The following is a 19,729-nucleotide window of genomic DNA, read 5'->3' as shown; positions in this document are numbered from 1 at the left end:
TCCCTCTCCTATTTTGATTCCAAATTGTGTGGTTAATATTTAATGCTACACTTTTTTAAAAAATTCACAATACCAAAATGGGTATTGAATGGAAAAAAACAACAGGTTATCCTTAAGGTAAGTTCTCATTGTTGCTGGTTTATTTATTGCCTGACTAAAAGCTCACCTAAATCAGGAGTTGCACTGTATCAGGTTTATGAAATTAAATATTTCAGGCTGATTAATCTTTTCCAAAAGGATGATTAGAGATGTTATTTTATGCCCTTTTTGCTTACTAGTGGTTTTTGTGTTTTTGTTTTTTTGTCTTTGTCCCTCTACCAGGAGGCATTTTTGAGTGTGTGGAATCTGGTCCAATGGGAGCAGAAGAATTAGCCTTCAGATTTGCTGTGAACACAATCAACAGGAACAGAACTCTTCTGCCAAACACCACATTAACATATGACACGCAAAAGATAAATCTCTATGACAGTTTTGAAGCATCTAAAAAAGGTAACCTTTTGCATATTTACTTTTTTAAATTAAGAACTAAGCCTCACTTAGTTTACTTACCTGAAAAACTGCCTATCTGGTGAAACCTTATGCAATGAGACTGACATTTTTGTCACTGACATTAAAGAGATGTTTTATTAAAGGTTGTAATGGTAACTGCATGACAATTACATTGCCACCTTCGCTCCCACTAACCCATCTAAAAGCTATTCCCTTAAATATTTAAAATCTGAAATAAATTGCTGAACATTGTGACTAGGGTGTTCTGAGACCAGCTCCTTTGGAGTGAGAAATCTCACTATCTCCAAAATTTTTCCAGAAAATTGCCAAGTTCCCCCAAATTCTACGGAACCTGGGATTCAATTTTAAACATTCAATCACTTCAAGCGCATTTTCACAAATGCCTTTATATAGTTAATCATGGACTTCAAAAAGGAAGTTGTAATTGTAATTTTGTGCATCTTATACCAGCATGGCATGAAAATAAACCTACATCTTAAGTCTGTGTTTAAGATTATCACTTATCAGATACATGTCTTAGCCTGAGTTAAGCTCTTTAATCCTAACTATAAATTATATGTTTACAGAAGAATTAAGAGTAAAAATTAATTTTGAATATTTTCCCTAAATTTTAAAATCTTTGGTTCTCAAAAAAAAAAAAAAATCAAATTTTCAGATTGCATTACATTTATGTCAGGGACAACATGCACAAGTTTCTGCATCATTGCCGTTTCCTAGAAAGTGCAAACACTAAAAATTTCAATAAGTATTTACGGAAGAAAGTACAAAGACTCATGTCAAAACTCAGTAAGACTGAATTTTGCACTATATTACACATTCTTTAAAAACACTTTTTTATAAATTGGAGAGGAAATTTCATATGAATGCTATGTGTAACAAGACAATAAGAAGGGTGAAAGAATTGGAGGTCAGCCCCTGTTTCTTATGTCAGGTTTCAAGCCTTAATCTGCCAAGTGATCTAGTCCCAACATATCTCTTCCAAGCATTAAAGGCGAAAAGTTTTATACAGAAAGGGAATTTTGGTGTTATAGTGGGCTAAGAAGAGTGAAAACACTTGATACAATATTAGAAATTGTACATAAAGAAAAGCTCCTGTGTCATGATTAATGTACCTGAAGAACATCTTAAAAGTGGAATTATAATGAAATTAAATGTTCAGTTTAGAACTGAGAAGAAAATTTTACCACTTTTACTATAACAGATTAACAGAATTCATCTTGTTAACCTGTTTTATATATTTATTTGACAAATAAATAATTCAAATATAGAATATTGTTTGGCATGAAAAGAGAGTATCATTATTTGTAGAGAAATACATACAGTTTGATCATTGAAAGATGGTTATAAAAAACTGTCATGATAATTGGTCATTTTTCATTTATGAAATATTATAGGCTACATATTTATGCCTAGCAAGATGATTTCTTTACAGAATAGCATGTATGGTAGAAGAAAGAGGCAAAAATACACTTTTAATAGAGTATCTTTGAGTTGTTATTCTAGTGTTTTGATGGATGATGGATTAAATCAGTTTTTGAGAGAAACTACCCTTTCCTTTCCATCTCATAATAAAAAGGCTGAATCTTAATTCTGTTTCTTTCATTCTCCTTTCCTTCTCATCTTCCAAATTCAACTGCTTCCTGACTCCTGCACATGCTGACCTGTGAAATTTAATGGGACAGTTTCTCCCTATTCCTGAGGGATGATGTAGACAGCAGAGAAATTTCTCCTGAGATCTTTAATTCTTTAATTCTTTCCTGAGAAAATGCAACTACTGTTAGCCCTTACCTGGGGTTTGCTAGCTTGAATATTTTGTTGCGAATTCTTGTTAGACTATAATAGCTGAAGTTAGAATGGCAACATTCTATTGGTTAGACATACTGAATAGATGGCATATATTCTTTTTTCCCACTAGCATCTTGAATGAGAATGCAACACTTTATTTGTAACTGCTCATGCTATATCAAAATCTGTGTAATCTTCTAGTACTAATAGCTTTTTGCATCATCAATTCACAATACAGACAACTGCATTTGTGCTCACAGTGCTTTAGTTCAGAATCAAAGGCTAAAGGTTAACACAAAATGGTTCATTTTATTATGATGGATCCAAAGCAGAATTTTAACAATGGAATTAAAGCATTTGACTCATTTTTGTGGTTCATTATCATGTCCATTAGTGAGCAGGCAGGCACTGCATCAAAAATAGCGTGTTTAGACCTCTTATTAACACATACTTTTGAAGTTGAAAATAGATGAAATATTAATGGTTTTTCAAAGGTACTATACAAATAAGCAACCTGAAGGCAAGATGATATTTCCAAGCTGCTGTTTCAGTGAAGAATAATGTAAATGCAACAAAATATCCGTCAGTGTTCTAAGAAAATTGGTATGCGTCTGATAGAGCCAGTGCCATATTAAATCACGTGTGAGAGCATTGCATTATTCAAATCTCAGAAAGAGGAAAAAAAAAAGTCCATTGAAAAGCCATCTGGTAGCTATTGCTGTTGTTAGTGATCCCATTTACTGACATTTGCATAAAGCTTGTTGATTACTCTTAGGAAGGGCAATATTAGCATAAATGTTTTTTTATTGAGCTAGTCATTTAGGCAACACACCGAATAGCAATGAAGATCCTGTGTGTCTGACAAGTTTATTTAAACCACCGGTGTTCTGCAGCAATAAAAAGGTGTGCCAGCATAGTTTCTGCAATGCACTTGAAAGACTTGGCAATATTTTCATCAAGTTGAAAAGAGTGTGCACAACAATTAATTTTGAATTGATGAGAAAAGCAATGCAGCAAGATGTGTTTCTACTGCTTGTTTCCTCAGCTGTCAGGAACATTGATGGTAGAGTAACAGAATTAATCAAACCCCGTATAAATACTCATGTCTAGTTTGGTTTTCGTTACTTCTCTATACCAAATGAGTTGTTTTCCTAGAATACAGTCTGTTTTTCAGAGCTGCATAATTGTAAAAGTTATGCCTGTGGTAGTGAATGAGATAGGAGCAGGGCATTGGTCGAAACTCTGGTCTTCAGTATCGACTATTTTTTCCTGCCTTCTTTTTGGCATGTCCTAACTAATATTCAGAAGGATGATACTGGAGTGTGCTATGGGAGCTGATATAGACCAAAGACTGCTAATGAACAGTACAGGTAGGGCCACCCTGTATCAGAAAACAGGAAGCTGAGCCACTTGAATACAGCAGTACCATGCCAGTGACTCTCAGGGCCAGTTTTCTATAGTCATACAAGTATAGTAGAACTGTTCCAGTTTTTCAGAAGGGACACTTAATTTTTTTTCACTAAGAGATAGTAATTTAATTTTAGGGGAAATGTTGGTCCTTAAATTGCACAAGCCAATATGCCTATTTCATATACAGAAATTCAAATGTCCATTTTAATGAAATAAACTCTGTGCCTGATAATTAACTGTGAGCTACTTCACATTTCAAATTTCTGAGTAATGAGGATCTCAGTAGAAATTGTGTTGATTGATTGAGGAGGAAGTTATGACTTAAACAACCTAGATTAGGATACTGTCTTATTCGACCCTTTTCCACATGTAATATGCAGTTAAGCACAAACCTGTTTTGTTTGTCAGACTTTTAAAAAGACACACAATTGTTGGCCTTTGTCATTTCCACTGACATAGAAATGTTTAATAAACATAGCTGAACACTATTTAGATGTTAAGAGTCAATATTTATCAGTTTGTAATGAAAACTTGGAAGCATATTCTGAAGTTGAAACGTGTAAGTGAAAGTGTAACACAAGAAGGGAGCTCTGTCGGTAAGACAGTAGTATTTCATGGAGTGCCTTTTGTTTAATATGAATTGTGCAATACCTTCTGGCACACTGCCTTTTTCCCTCTCATCATTGACAGACTTCTGTCTCCTCTTCAGCCTGCGATCAGCTGTCCCTTGGGGTGGCAGCCATCTTCGGACCATCCCACAGCTCCTCGGCTAACGCCGTGCAATCCATCTGCAACGCTTTGGGAGTTCCACATATCCAGACCCGCTGGAAACATCAGGTGTCAGACAACAAGGACTCCTTCTATGTCAGCCTCTATCCGGATTTCTCTTCACTCAGCCGTGCCATCCTTGACCTTGTGCAGTTCTTCAAGTGGAAAACAGTGACTGTTGTTTACGATGACAGCACTGGTAAGGCCAAAGCACCAGACTATGTGCAGATCTATTCACATACACAAAGAGAGGGAGGAAGGGTGTCACTACTCATATTTCATAATGTAAGAAATCTTTAATAATTTGCAAGAATTTTATTGGTGAGGCAGTGTACAACAAATAATGTGGACTTATTAGCATAAGTGTTCTCATAAGTATGCTTCGGTTGCTGAATTCTGTGTGTTTGAGCTCACAGCTGTCAATAAATTGGTCACACTCTATCTGTGTTTTCTGCAGTGTCTTAACAGTTGCTAACAGCTATGTCTTTTGATTTTACTTAAAATTTAAACTTGGAAGAAAATACAGTAACTTGAAAGATACACTAGTGTGCCTAGTGAAGTAGAAAGCCTACATTCTGGTTCTGCTTCTGGTGTTGGTTGAGTTCAAAAACAGATGCCATATTTGTTTGGAATTTTAGTATCTGTTTCTTCAGATAGAAGTGAAGAAGGAGCCCTGTTTTCAGCTCCTAGCAATCGGAACAAAAGGAAATTTGGAGGCTTGTTGTGCAGATTAATTGAATTAAAAGTCTCACAAAACGAACTCCTGACTTCCCAGCTGAAATATACTGGGTTACTACCTTTCCTTTAGTCACCCCAAAATTTGTTTTGCCTTTCAGTTTTGCCTTGAGAGTGGCATCTTTGAAAAATACTGTACTTACATTCAAAATACTGAAACTTACATTTAATTTGAGGTCTAGCGGTGGTCAGAAATAAGACCTTGGTTAAGAGGAAAATATCAGTGCAGTGGAAGATGCAAGGAAGGTACTTGGTCAAAGAAAATATATTAAATCTTACTGGAAATGCTGCTAACTTCTTCCATGCTGCTTGGTCCATCATTGTCAGGAAAAGAGCATAGTGAGCCTCAAATTCTTCTCATAGTTCATTGAACCAGAAGGCTGTTGATGTGCTCATTACATGATGCTACTCTCTATCCAAATCTGAAATAAAAAAAAATAAGACGAAGAAAAAGCATTGAGAAGGCTTACTCTGCTAGATAGCTGTCTGATAGACAGCTGTTACTACAGTAGGACAGAAACCTGCTTGCTGTTCATGCTCAGATAAGATGAATGTATAGCTACCAAAAGGTGAGGAATGAGCAGAGAAAATTATGCGTAAAAGTCTTTATAACTGATATTTTTCTTTATGCCTTCTAAAAAAATGCAAAGCAATGACGTTTAGAGGCTGGCTCATGACAAGTTTGTTGGCTGATGTTACCAAAAGTTTCAGGCAGTTAAATTTTTTATTTAAGCTTTAAAATAAAACTTTAGCATTATAGATTTAAGGCAAGCAATATGTAGCTTGTTTCTCTTATTTTCCTCTCTCTTTTTTCCCTAATTTTTTTGTATTACTGTTCTGAAATAGGAAAGGACGCTAAAGCCTCAAAGTTTGACCATGTGATGATAGAAAGAAGTGAGTTGTGGTGACAGTTATTGATTTAGGTTTGTCTAAATTGGAAATATTTCACCTTGATTAAAATCATTTAGAGCCTAACTGTTTTTTCAAGAACTGGTTACCTCTTAAAACAGTCAATTCAGTTAGAGAATTCATATGTTTTAATATTTAGAAACTGCTTTGCTCAATAATTTCAAGTAATTCTCTTCTGTCCAAAAAGAAAGTTAACCAAAAAAATATTTCATGTTTAATGATCTCTCCATATTGAGATATGTTGTTGACAGCCTTGATAGACCTGACAATAAAGCATGCTTTGAAGCCAAGGCATAAATAGAAATGGGAATGAAATTGAAAAAGAAGGTTTTCTTGTATATATTGTGATCTACTTGTTCCACTTATTATTACCATTAATATTTAAAAGAGGAAAAACCCCAAACATAAACTCTTATAATAATTTTAAAATAAATTTCACAATTAATTAGTAGATTGAGTTATTTAGTCTGTTTGAAAAGCATAAAGAATTATTCCAGCATATGATATCTTTAAAATTACATTTCTTTCTGGAGTGGTCAGGCCCTTCATATTATGATAATGGTCGTTCCCATGGATGAACATCTACAACATCTTTTTTTTTTCCCTTGAAATTAATTTCAAAATTAATCAGTTTTAAAAAGTTTATCCTCTCTCTCTTTTTGTGGTGTTTTCTGTAAGTGAATTTAAATTCTACTTTTTAAAGGCTGTCAATTTGTCTTTGTTAGTAGCATCTCCTATGGAAAATTCCAGAGCTTCAAAAGCAAATGACACTTGAAGCCACAAAGGCATCACTTCCCTTTGAAGTACATACAGGAACAACTCTTAGCTATGAGAAACTCTCAGTCTTAAAGATGCAGATTTTATATGTGCTGGAGTTCAAGGGGAAACTGGTGGGTTTTGAGGCAGTGGGAGAGGAACCTTTTGGAAGGAAGTGGTTGCTTGACCTTAGGAAGAGGTTCTCTCCTGCCATAGGATAAGGCAAGTATTCAGCTGTGAGTCTAGGACCGGAGCTGAATATGATGTTTCAACTAAGATTTAGAAATTGTGTCGTATGATTTGTGCCATTTAAGACTTAATTTCAAATCATTAAAATGAAGACAAAATATTTATCACTATTTATGTCTATTTCTTCCATTTGATTAGTGATCCCTTAGTGCAAAATGGATATAATTCTTAATTCTTTCCCCTTTGTTTTTCTTTTATTTACCCACATTTTACACTCCTTTATTGAACGGTTGTTTAGGATGATAACATATGCCTTTTTTTATGATGATTTTAGAGCTATGGATTTCTTTTATCTGAATGGCCAATTCCCCAAAAGGCATCCTGGTCAAGACATATGTTGTTATAGCAACTACAGCGATAATTTAATTGCTAAAACTAATATTTTTTGGGAGATTCATATTTGCTTTATGTATTTTTATTATTATTGTAAACATGGATACAAAAGGAGGTGATACTTCTATTATAGAGAGAAAGAGAAGGTATAAAGCATGCACAAACTAGGTCTAGATATTTCTCCAATAAATTATGAGGGCTTTTCCCTATGTTAAAGTCTTGCAAGATTGTAGGCTGACTCTGAGGGAAAGCATGATTTCATGTATCTATTTAACTATTTATATTTCCAAAAATGTGTTTATGTCCTTAAATGTTAGGACTCAGTTTTATGATTTTTCTAAGGAATTGTTAAAGTTTTTTAACTTTGTCTTTGGTCTGGATCTAATTTGGTTTGAGCTTGGGTGGTATGAAGGTGGTACAGGGAAAGTCAGTGCTTATAGAGAGCCCAATTCAAAATAAGAGAAAATTTAGAATCCCAGTCTCCCTTTGTAATAATCTAAGAGATTGTTACTAAGAAGAGCCATTAGTTTGTTGTCTCCCTCATTGAAGCATTCTCCCTATATTCTCAGAGAATGAATAGCTGTACATCTTACTCCTGATTTGAGAAAAGGCATAAGTTGTTTTTAATGCACTATAGGTAGCAATTAGAGCCTGCCCCATGCTTTATGATGCAGAAGTGGCTAAATCAGAGAAGATATTCATCATATACAGTCCAGCTATTGCTCCTCATGTCGGACTGAGCCTCAGAATACTGCTTTGTTCTGTGCTGATCAGACCTGCCTCGTGTTCAGGAGTCCGTAATGAGGAATTCAAGATAGCTGGCCACAGGAGGAAATAGAGGCTGTGCCATGCTGAAATAGGTACAGAGAAGCTTCTAGAGGGGTATGATCAATAACAGTGGAATGAGAAAAGATCAGGTTGGGTACAGTGTAATAAAGAAGATTCAAGACTGTACAAATAAGATGAAATAGATTAATGAACCATAAAGATTAATTCTACCTGGACTCAGTAAGAAGAGATGCTGTTTTTTACAATGGAGGTATGGTAATAGAAGTAAAAATGAGCATAGAATGGACAAAGGTTTTAATATTATAATAAAGCCTCTGCCCTGGTAGTATTTTATGGAGAAGGTATTGTGGCACTAAGTAGATGAGTTTTTTCTTTCAGGGAATTAGAGATGTGTGAGTCTTTTTTTATGTGGATCTCTGTTTTAATAGTCCTGCACTCACTTTCATTGTTTACATTTTTTTTGCATTAAATAGTAGCTACGTTCTGCTTCCTTCTATGATTTAATTTCCCTTTTTTTCTAACTCACAAGACTTTTTTTAATACAGCCCACTGTTGTAAAGGCAAAAAAATTATAATGGGGCTCTAAAACATTTTTCTTGCTAAAAAAGATAAATATTGCTTCCTTTGATCTTTTTAAATGGAAAAGTATATTCCTTTCAACTGGTATTTCATGTTGAAAAACAGACACAGAAATAAACAAAACCCCAGCAACACCCTCCCCCCTCCCTCCCCCCAAAAAACCCCAAACAAACCCAAAAACCGAAATCCAAAAAAACCTCCTAGCAAGAGGTAATGGGAGGCTAGTTACTTTTTTTTCCCCCTTAAAGTAATTTTGGTCTCTTTGTTAATTAAATTCCACTAAACTGTCCCTGGACACTAATTAAGTCCTTTCAGATTTACAGATTTGCTACAGTCAATTGTCTTTAAGAAAAGAAGTGAAAAAAAGACAATATGTTCGTCAGCTGCATGTCCTAATGGATTTAAAATTGGTCTCAAAACAGTAACTTAATTTCAAGTACATATTCTAATCTCTGTGCTAAAGCAAACAGACTAGACAAACTGTAAATAAGTCTGTGAATCTCAGACAATTTAAAAAAAGAGGAAAAAAATACATGAATATTTAGATGATGTGCTTTTAAATTATAGTGGGACTTGTATAGATATCAATATATTGATACTTTTATATATCAACAGAATAAGTTGATATAAACAGGGTTCTGGATATTTTTTCTTAATTAACTTTTGTTTTGGTCTTGAGTAAATGAGTATAGACACCAAAAATCTGTTACATCTATGAACAGAAGCCAAAGTAAATGCTGAAAAATTATTTCAGAAATAAAAATGTTTTGTGTTAGTCTTCAGTACTGAATCATGTGCTTTAACTGAAATAAAGGAAGTTGAAAGATGTCATTTTTTTGATATATTTACTCTAGTATGCAGGTCATATTGATTTGTAATAAAATGACAATTTATTTCTTGAGACGAGTATTAAAATTCCCATTGTCTAATTCCTACTCTATTTGGTGTTATTTTAGCCTCACCTTGATTTTGAGTGAAGTTCTGGCCCCCACAATTTAAAAATATTATTAAGGTACTTGAATGTGTCCTGAGTAGGCCAAGAAAGCTGGTGGAAGGGCTGGATAGGATGTCCTGTGAGGGCCTCCCGAGAAGGGGAAGCAGAGACAGAGAGATGCTAATCCCCTCTTCCTGATATCCAGTGATGGCACACTGTGGGAATGGCTCAAAGTTTCATCAGCAGAGGTTCAGACTTGAAATTAGGAACTATTTATTTATTCATTTATTAAGAGGTTGTTCAAATACTATAACAGACTTCCTAGAGAGGTGGTTTATGCCCCCAAGCCTGTCTGTGCTTAAGAGGCATTTGGACAATGACTTCAACTCGCTTTAACTTGTTCAGCCCTTAAATGGTCAGGTATTTGGACAAGATGATGGTTGTACGTCCCTTCCAATTGAATTATTCTATGCTATTTTTATAAGTAAGAAATATTATCTTATTTCCAGATATTTTACATCTTGTGGTTTGTTATGGTTGAGGTTTTTTCTTTTACCCTGTACAATGATTGCTGAAGGACTGAATTTTGACTGAATTTTTGACTGCTGAATTTTGCAGTTAATATATTTTTAAACTAAGAGGAATGAAATATCTTGTGTTTGACATGGATGTGGGATGATGGCAGGTGGGCAATATTACTAAAGGATTAAGGAGAAAAGGCTTCTAAGTGATTAAAAGTAAATTTTGGCCAGGGGAAGAATTTCTCTTTAAGAATATACATAGTGCATTGTAAAGATGAGAAAAAGGTTTTAAGATACTTGAGAGAGCTGGCAACTGAGAAGACAAAGAAAATGAGTTGGTCTGAAAAGGCCTGGTTGTCTCTGCTTCTAGATAAATGAATTAAGCAATGTGTCAATTTACGTGAAAAGTGGTTCTCCTTTATAAATGCATCTATATAATAGTGGTCTGTGAATGAGAGTTGAGAATGCTGTATTTGAAGGTATGAAACTGGAGTAATAATAGTGCATTTCACCCCAATTTAGAACACAAGACTTAAATTCTGGTGATCTATAACAGAAACTTATAAAGAGACATGGCAGGCATGAAGAATAATATATTTCAGTTTTGAAATTTTGATATTTTTAAAAGGCAAAGTTTGTTCAAGAATAGATGACAGACAGAAATAAGATGAAATTTCTTGAAAACAATCTGGGGTGCTCAGTCCACAATACAGTAGGAGTCATCTGCTGGGAGCAGAGGAAAGAAAGCACAAAGGAGTCCTATTATTGTGATTTTCATTGCTGTGGACCAAGATTGAAAACAATCACTAAGCCTTAAAATTAAGCAGACAAGGCTTTTGTTTCCCATCCTTCTAGAATCATCCAACAAAATTAACCACAGGTGGTATTTTAATATCAATAAATATCTCAAACTAGGCGTTCTCTGGGAAAGGTAGTACAGAAGGACACACCTGTTAAAACAGTCTTAGAAAGAAGTTATACTATATGTTGACTTTTTTTAGTACTGAAGATATTTGTGATATTTCTGATACTGGCTCAATGCTTTGGAATGAAAAGCAATGGTTTATAATTAGGAAAGTGCAAAGCAGCAAAATGTGCTAAACAGAATTCAAGAAAGTGGTGAGATTTTTAAGGTTGCACTGTGTAGGGTCAGGAGTTGGATTTGAATGATACTTGTGGGTCACTTCCAAGAGGGGGAATTGATTCTGTGATTCTATGATGATTAAGTGAATATTGTTAAAACTGTAATTTCTCCCAACAGAATTAGTTGGATTGTAAATTGGTAAATAATTTGGTAAAATATTTGGTAAATAATACCAAACTTGGTTAAAAAGAAGCAACAATTGTCAAGGAAACTATATTTTCAATTCATTGGAGCAAGAGACTTCTGAAAAATTTTAAAATGAAGTGATCTTCAGTTAATAATTACCTTTGAGAATACGGATAGCAGACAAAGTTTGAGAAGTTTGGGCAAGATAGGCAAGCACAGATTCATCCCAACTTTGATATTTGTCCAGATTTTGAAGTACATTTATCCTAGTTCCTTATGTTTAATTAACATCTGAATCATCCACCTATTCCTAACAACTTCCTTCCTGACTTGGAACCTGTTTTAAATTGGGTAGAAGTTGTAGTATGAATCTTTTGGGTTTTAGGTTGGTTTTGGTTTATTTTTGTTATTACTGGTTTGGGGTTTTTTGTTTTGCTTTGTTTTGTTCGGGCTTTTTTGGTTGGTTGAGTTGGGGCTTTTTTGTTGTTGGTTATTTTGGTATTGTTTTGGTTGTTATTGTTGCTTTAAATAGACCAGTTAACTGAATTTCTATTCCTGGGAAAAAAGAATCCTGTTTACTTGTAAGCACTAAAAAAGTCTCAAAGTGTTAAGTTTGCTGAAACTGTGAGGTTTCCTTTATCAAGAGCAAGTAATGTAAAATTTCCTTCTTTGCCAGGTCAGTGTGTCTTGTGGGCAAGGAAAAAACAAAACAGTTGATGTGATATATATTGAGTTAAGAAAGGCAGACTGTCCAAGCTGACATTCATATATGCAAATTAGAACCATAGGTGCTTTATGCAAATGTCTAATGGATGCAAACAAAGAGTAATAAATGTAAACAACTTATTGAAAAGATAGACTTGTGAGGTTAATTTTCTGGTATGAAGAGCATTAAATTACATATGCAGGTGACAATCTCAGAAGTTACAATATTCTAGAAAATATAATTTGTGATAAAGTATTTTAATAGGTCTCTCTCAAGTATAAGACTTGGTCATATTGTGGATAAGCCAACAATGGCATTATGAGAAAGAAAACGTAACACTGAACTCAGGGGTCTGATCTGAAATTCCAAGGTAATTTCATCTACATTAAAAAAAAGTGTCACATTTTATTACATTGCTCTTCACAGCATATCTGAAGAAAGATGAGGACTCTTGAGATTGGAGGTTAAGGAAAATATAACCTGGGAGGAGAGGACTTAAGAGCCTTTTCTGTGGTGGAAGTGGACAAAAAAGTCTTGCAACAGGAAACAAGTAAATTATCCTTTATTTTATAGAATAGTTAGACACATGTTTAAAACATGTAGCAGAAATACTTTAGCTAGTAACATTTGGGTTAGAACAAAATAACAGATGTCCTTGAAAGGCTACGGAAAATCCACCCCATTAGTTTGGTGGTTTGTTGGCATTTTTTTCTGGGTAGTGTTTTTGTTTTTGTTTGATTTTTTAAAAATTATTATTAATTTTTATTCTTTAATTTTTTTCAACATCATTGTTTTCATACTGATCTACCCAGACAGAACAGAAAAAGAAGACAGGTAAGGGTGAGCTTCAAAGGTCTCTATCAGGACTATTAACTACCACTGGTGCTGACTAACATCCTTATCAAATGTGCAGAAACATTAAATTATAAATGAGTGTTAAGGTACTCCACTGCCATTGATACTAATTTCTCAAATTTGATTTATATTTATATTATGTATAGATGAAAACTACATCTGTATGAACTTTTCTATATTTATAATGTTTTGACTTGTGCAGTCTTAGCTAGCATTTATTCTGGTTCTATAAAGCAGATGCAGAATTCAGACTACTGATTGCTTATGAAGGGCTAGGTGAGTACCTTTTCTGCAAATAAATAAATTTGTGTATAAACAGTATCAAAGATAGAGATTGGGGGGTATAGCTTAGCACAGGATGTTAAATGGAACTATGCTTGTTCATTTCTAATTTGTGCATTATCAATTAATAGTTATTTTGTGTTGCTTTAGTGGAATGAATGAAATGAGTATTTAGAGAAGGGTTATATTTGACAATGTGAACAAAGCAGACTTGAAGCTTCCCGTGCATATAAACGAGAATAGCATGCAGTTCTGTTCAACATCTTTTCAATCACCAGTTCAGAGACGTTACAACATTTGTAACACTTTTATTAAATATTTTTATCGAAGAAAATAGACTTTTAAGCCTTTTTTAATAAATTCAAATTTAGTAAAATTATAATTAAGAGCACTAAAAATTTGGACAATGAAGGAATATTACATATTGAATGATTACATATTCCATAGTGTCTTTTAAATACAGCACTAAACCTAATTCTATTGGGATGTAGCTGGCTGATGTATTTCTTTACTAGACATTTATTTCACATTTATTCTGTAAAGTTCAGAAATATTCTTCCGGTGTTATATGAATATATCTGCGGCATGGAACATGTTGTGAAATCAAAGTTTCACTTTCAAACACTTTTAGTCTTTAGGCGTATGTTAGCAATTAATTTATCTAGTTGTCTGAAGAAAACTAGTTAAATTCTGTTATTCTTTTCTGTTGAATGGGCCTGCAATTGTTTTGTGAGAAGAATTCTATACAGATTTTAATTAATTTTTTGAAAAGTAAATATTAACAAGTTAACAAAATGCATTATTCTAGCCCATCTTTCAGGAAAACATGTTACTAAAGCTCTTACCCATATTTTGGCCAATAATTGAATTTGGACTTATTGCAACAAGACTCAGTATTACAAAAAAAGGTCTATAAGGTACTTTATACTATTTTTCTATAAGCCTAAGGAACAGAAGTGGGGGTAATATTTCCATAAGTTATAACAATGAACATATTCCAAATAGTGCTACAAATTGTCTTGCTTTTGTGGGGTTGAATAAACTTAATAATTTAAATCTTACAGAAATTGCCTAGGGAACTTCTGATCAAAAGAATTGCTTATTTCATGAAGACTGGAAATTTCTTTATTATGTCCAAATACAGAAATATGTGATAGGAAAACTAAATGAAAAATGAAAAGAGGAAAACTGAGACAAGATCAGTTTCGCATTCTTGTATGGGACATTTATTTAGGATTTATCTAAACTGAAGTGCAGTTTTATTTCATTATTTATTTAATATTTTTTCCTCTGTTTGGGAAAATACTGTGGAATATATTTGTGATGTCAGTCACTTTGTGAATTGCTCTGCATCTCAGTTAAAATATGACTGTCTTAATTAATTTCAGATTCAAATGCACTTTTCGTCTCTCTTGCACTCTTTCCAATTCCTTTTTATTTAAGCAAAAATGAAGCTGCTTTATAGCAGAGAGCTGTTTTTATTTAGCTTTGTATAGTTTGATACAATAGTAATATTTCTGTTGTATGTCTAGGAATAGCTAACTTGTTCTACTGCTTCTTTTATCACTGATTCTGACATCTTTGACAAAATCTTCTATCCTTTGACTGTAGTATAGCTCTTTTTTTTTTTTTCACTCTTCACCCTCATTAACCTGCACTGCTCATAGATCAGCCACTTGAGAGACCATATTTCATACAATTATGATAATTACTTTGAAATGCCCAGGACTGTTAATTTGTATTTCTGTAACCATCATAATACTGAATTAATGATAAAACTTCATAAAAATGTTCAAAAATGCATGTTTAGAAAACAGAATAACATTTCTAATCAGGCATATCATAATTGAGCATTTGACATATATAAATGTAAAATTTAGCCAGAGACTAGAAAAAGATGGCAAATCTAATATATGAATAGGGCAGAATATTGTCTTAATTTTCAGCATTTCCTTCAATTATATTATTTTTTCTTACATTTTCACACTTTAGATGCAAAGGTGAGGAAAGGATGGAGAGGACTTTGAGTTTGATATTTTTATTTTTTTTCTAGCTGCTGTATGGTGCATCTGATAAGTACTCAGATGGCATTGAAAAAGGTTTTCTTCCTCTTGGTAGGGTGACCTTCAAGATCAAAACTTTTCCATGAACTGAAGATCTTTTCTGAACTTTAGTAGCACATTGATTCTCTCTTATGGAATTGTGTGGGATGGGGCAGAGGGCTTTTTTCACTGCAGTACTGCAAAGCCTTTATCAGAAAAGAATTGTTACTGGAAATAAGCTGAATTGGGACTGGCTATTTGCAACTATAAAAGATGTTTGCACCCATGCTCTGCTGTGCTTGCTTAGCATATTTAAGGAAAACAATAAAGCTGATTATTGCCTTGCTCTTCAGTTACAGCTGGTGATGCTGAAACAGCAGTACAATGGATTTAGCATTCTGATGCTAAGACCCAAGACACAGAAAAATTAAGTGATATGCACAGTATTAGAATAGAAATCTTGACTGTAGAGTTAAACCTGGATCTATAGTTTTCTTGTTCAATGATTTTTATTTTTTTTACTCTAGTCTGTTCTATATATGGTATTTTAGTAATTGCAGCTTCAATATTAGTCATGAATATAATTTTAAACACTTCTGTTTTCCTGTACTAAATAATTGTAGAAAAATTATTATTTCTTTTCGTCTAAAAGAAAGTGGGATTGGGATTTAGGGTTGTTTGTTTTTTACTGGCCTAGTCTAGGCACATAAATTCTTCACAATAATGAGGTTTATGTTTCAAATACATATACATACCTGCACAAATATGTGTAATTAAAAATATAGTTCTTCCTTTTTTTGTTGTTTGTTTTAGAAGGGAGAATTTTCTCAGATATTGAGAATTGGAACAGGCTGCCCAGGGAGGTGGTGAAGTCACCATTCCTGGAAGTTTTTGAAGAAATGACTTAGCACTTAATGTTATGCTTGAGTTGGCATGGTGGTCTTTGGTCAAAGGTTGGGCTCTGTGATCTTGGATAATGTTTCTATGATTCTATTCTATTACATAGCCTAGGAAAAAAACCATCAGAAGAAAACTACCTAGACTGAAATGTTTTCTCTGATTACTGACATGGCTACCATCCAAGAGATACTTTTTGAAAATATTTTCAGTAGGAAATAATGTAACTTTTATTTGCATTCTCATACTCAGTTGTCCAGAACTGGCTTTTCAGGGTGACTAAAATTTTTGTTAGTGATATGCTCAAAAGAACTATGTTACCTAAACCCCCCACCCTTTCCTTGCCCTCTCCTCAAGAATCCCAAATTGATGATCAAATTATTTTTTTCCTAAAGAATAAACTGCTCCAGTGTAAATTCTTTAAATGTGTTTGTACAGCTGAAAGGCCACATATGAGCAATGTGGAACTTGGAATGGATTCCTTAAGATATAATAGAACATGTCAATATAGTCTTAGGTTGTTCTGATTTATAAACTGTGGTTCTTTTGTGTCTTTGAGGAATCGTTTGGTGAGTAGTCACACTGTAGGGTTTGACAAGGAGATAAGGACATAGCACTTTTTCCCCCAGAAGGGAATTATGTCATACAAATACACCTCCACAATTCGTTTGAGCAAATACTACTATTGTCATGGACGACTCTTGTATTGGCTTGCCCTCATGAATCTAATTTTTAAATTTTCAGCTAAAGACATTTGAAATAGAGCAGCTATATTTTTGACAAAGGGCTTGCTAAATAAAATTTTCTTTGGCAAAAATTCTTTTGAGGTCAGTTACCAGACACTTTTCCTCCTTTTTACCGATTCAGTACTATCATTTCCCTTTCCTGTTTAACAGTAAAATAAGTCAACATAAAACTAGATATCCTTGAACTCCTCTTCATGTCACTACCACTAATCATAGTAAATTTTAAATATTGCAAGCTCCAAATGATATCAGACTCTAATGCATTAATATTTATAAAATGTATACATGCATACATATGTACTATTCTGATTGGTCTCCAATCCTTTAACTGCAAGATTGAAAAATCCTGCTAAAATTTTGGACTCTAAAGCTACTAATAAGAAGCAGCATTAATTATGTTTACAGTGAAAAGACAATTTTTTTCCCCGGACTATATATCTTAGAACTTTTTCCATTAAAAACACCATTGCTACTGTATCTAAATGGAATTAAATATAACTGGTGATAATTTTAAGGATGCTTTATTCTGATGGAATTGAGTGAAATGATCTTAATTAGCAAAAAAAGCCTAATAAAAATAAATATGAAAGGTCCATCAAGCCGTCTTTTTCCTTTGTCTCTTTTTCCTCGGTGCTTTTCTTAATGTTGTTGCTCTATTAAATATAAAAGCACAAAGAACACAGAACAGCCCAGTGTTCAAGAACCCTTCCTAGCTAGTGCAATTTCTTTTTAATCCTTTCACTCGAGGTGTTTTTTCTTTTTGTTGAAGATGATAAAACTAATCTTTAGAGTTCATGAGTAATCTCTATAAGTCATTTTGCAGCAATTAACTGTTCCAGTTGATGTGAAATAGTCTATCAATACCAATAAACCAGCATTCTCCTCCCTTCTACCCCTATCCCTTTCAAAGCCCAATATACAATGTGATTTTTCTGAGACATAACCAAAAAAAACTGGCAGGGGGCTGCCAGAGAAGGAGAAGAGTATAGATAGGTGAGAGAAGAAACAACTTGCTAAAAATAGAAAGACTGTTTTCTGGTGGTTCTGCAAAGCAGTATATTATTAGTTTTGAAATTTTTGTTGTGGTAAAGATAAGGACTAGCCTTTAAAAGAGCATTAGTGTTTTCTTACAGAAAAAGGTTGATGTGTTCAGCCTATTGCAAAGTGCATTTGCTTGCATTCTTCCTGTGCAGCACAAAGGCAGCATTAATGGAAATGATGAATAGTTTGATGAGCAGGCCAGGTGGCACAGCAATGGCCCGCAAGACCGCTGAGCTGGAGACAGGTTTTAAAACAAACTTGGGGCTCTTGCTTCCTGGACTGGTTGAAGTTGAACATGTCGAGGAGGTAATGTGATTGATCTCTTTGGAGGAAGATGCCAGCTGGAGAGCTCACAAACTGCTCCTTCAGGATTCTCCTTAACGATGAATTGATGGCAGCTTCTGAAAAGAGTTACTCACACCGCACTCTTCCCAGCCATTCAGAGGTAGGGCTCTATCACAGTGCCTGCTAAAAGAAGGAATTGAGAGTTTAAGGGGACAGGAAAAAGGTGTCCCTGGTGAAAGAAAATGCAGGAAGTACATTCCCAAAATGCAGCTATTATTTCTATACTGTTGTAAAATAGATTTTTTTTAGGGGCTTATACACACAAATGGTTGTATTCTGTTTGCTTTGGGGGTTTATTTGTTGATTTGTTTTTTGCTTTTTGTTTGGTTTTTTTTGGATTACACTGGGATCTTGTAAATTCTAATATAATAAGAGGTCATCTTTTCATCTGAGGCCTGCAATTCATATAATGTTTTAAATAAATTATTTAAAAATTATTCTAGATATGTTCAATAAAAATATTCTAGATCTCAAAATGATGGTGAAGAAAGGACTTGTTTTGTTCTTAGCTTCATAGTGCTTGTAGTTCTTGAATTATATTCCTCCCTTCATTGGAGCTTCTGATACCTTTTCTTCTGATAAGCTATATGTGTGGCCTTTTGAAACTGTCCCTTGCTGATTCAGAAAGTTTCCTTTCCCAGTACATGACAGCTTGTTACTTTTGTCCTACATAACCAGCTTATGATGATATCTCCTCTAATGTCAGACAACAGCAATGAAAATTACTTTGGTATTAACAGTAGCTCAAGAATCTTAGCCAATGTGTAAATATGTTTGTTTGACCTAAAATGACCAATACACAGGACACAAAGGATAGAAGGGTAGAAATTGAGTCCCACAGACAAACTGCACACAGTAGGAAGAAGCTGTCTTCTTTGAGTCTTAGGAATCCCAATCATCCAAATGGAAAAAGTGAAAAAAATAGAACAAATTTTGGTAGCATCTAAAAATGAAAGCAAACAATTAATTTGTCTGACTTCACCTGATATATTCAGGACTAAATGTTAAAAAGACTAAATAAGGTAGAGCTCATTTTTTTTATTCCAAGCCATTAGTTTTACTGTAAAAAGCCTTTAACATATGATATCTGACAGCTGTGAAAAACTGAACTCCGAACAGATTGTTACTGTAAGGATAGGGGCACAATTTATTTATATCCTTCGTGTATTGCCTGGTTAGTCCTCAACTGTGTAATGTTCTGATCCCCTGGAACTTTTTTTTGCCATTGCTACTGCAGAAGTTACTTCTGCAGAAGTCAGGAAGTTAG

At 34.0% G+C, this 19,729-nt stretch overlaps 1 protein-coding gene across 5 annotated transcripts in view; it reads left to right on the top strand.

Moving 5' to 3' along the window:
- Nucleotides 1–19,729, top strand: part of GRIK2 (glutamate ionotropic receptor kainate type subunit 2) — a 358,831-nt gene that overhangs the window by 116,631 nt on the left and 222,471 nt on the right. For 3 of the 5 annotated variants that reach the window (XM_014880418.2, XM_088161972.1, XM_088161973.1), the window contains 2 exons: nt 322–489; nt 4,415–4,672. In XM_014880418.2, the coding sequence (XP_014735904.1) occupies nt 322–489; nt 4,415–4,672 (426 nt within the window). Of the gene's footprint in view, nt 1–321; nt 490–4,395; nt 4,673–19,729 lie in introns of all 5 variants that reach the window. The other 2 variants (XM_088161975.1, XM_088161974.1) reach the window with 1 other exon arrangement.

The sequence above is a fragment of the Sturnus vulgaris genome, chromosome 3 (genome assembly GCF_052056855.1).
Source record: "Sturnus vulgaris isolate bStuVul1 chromosome 3, bStuVul1.hap1, whole genome shotgun sequence".
Classification (NCBI taxonomy): Eukaryota; Metazoa; Chordata; class Aves; order Passeriformes; family Sturnidae; genus Sturnus; species Sturnus vulgaris.
This window is presented reverse-complemented; position numbering and strand designations above follow the sequence as displayed.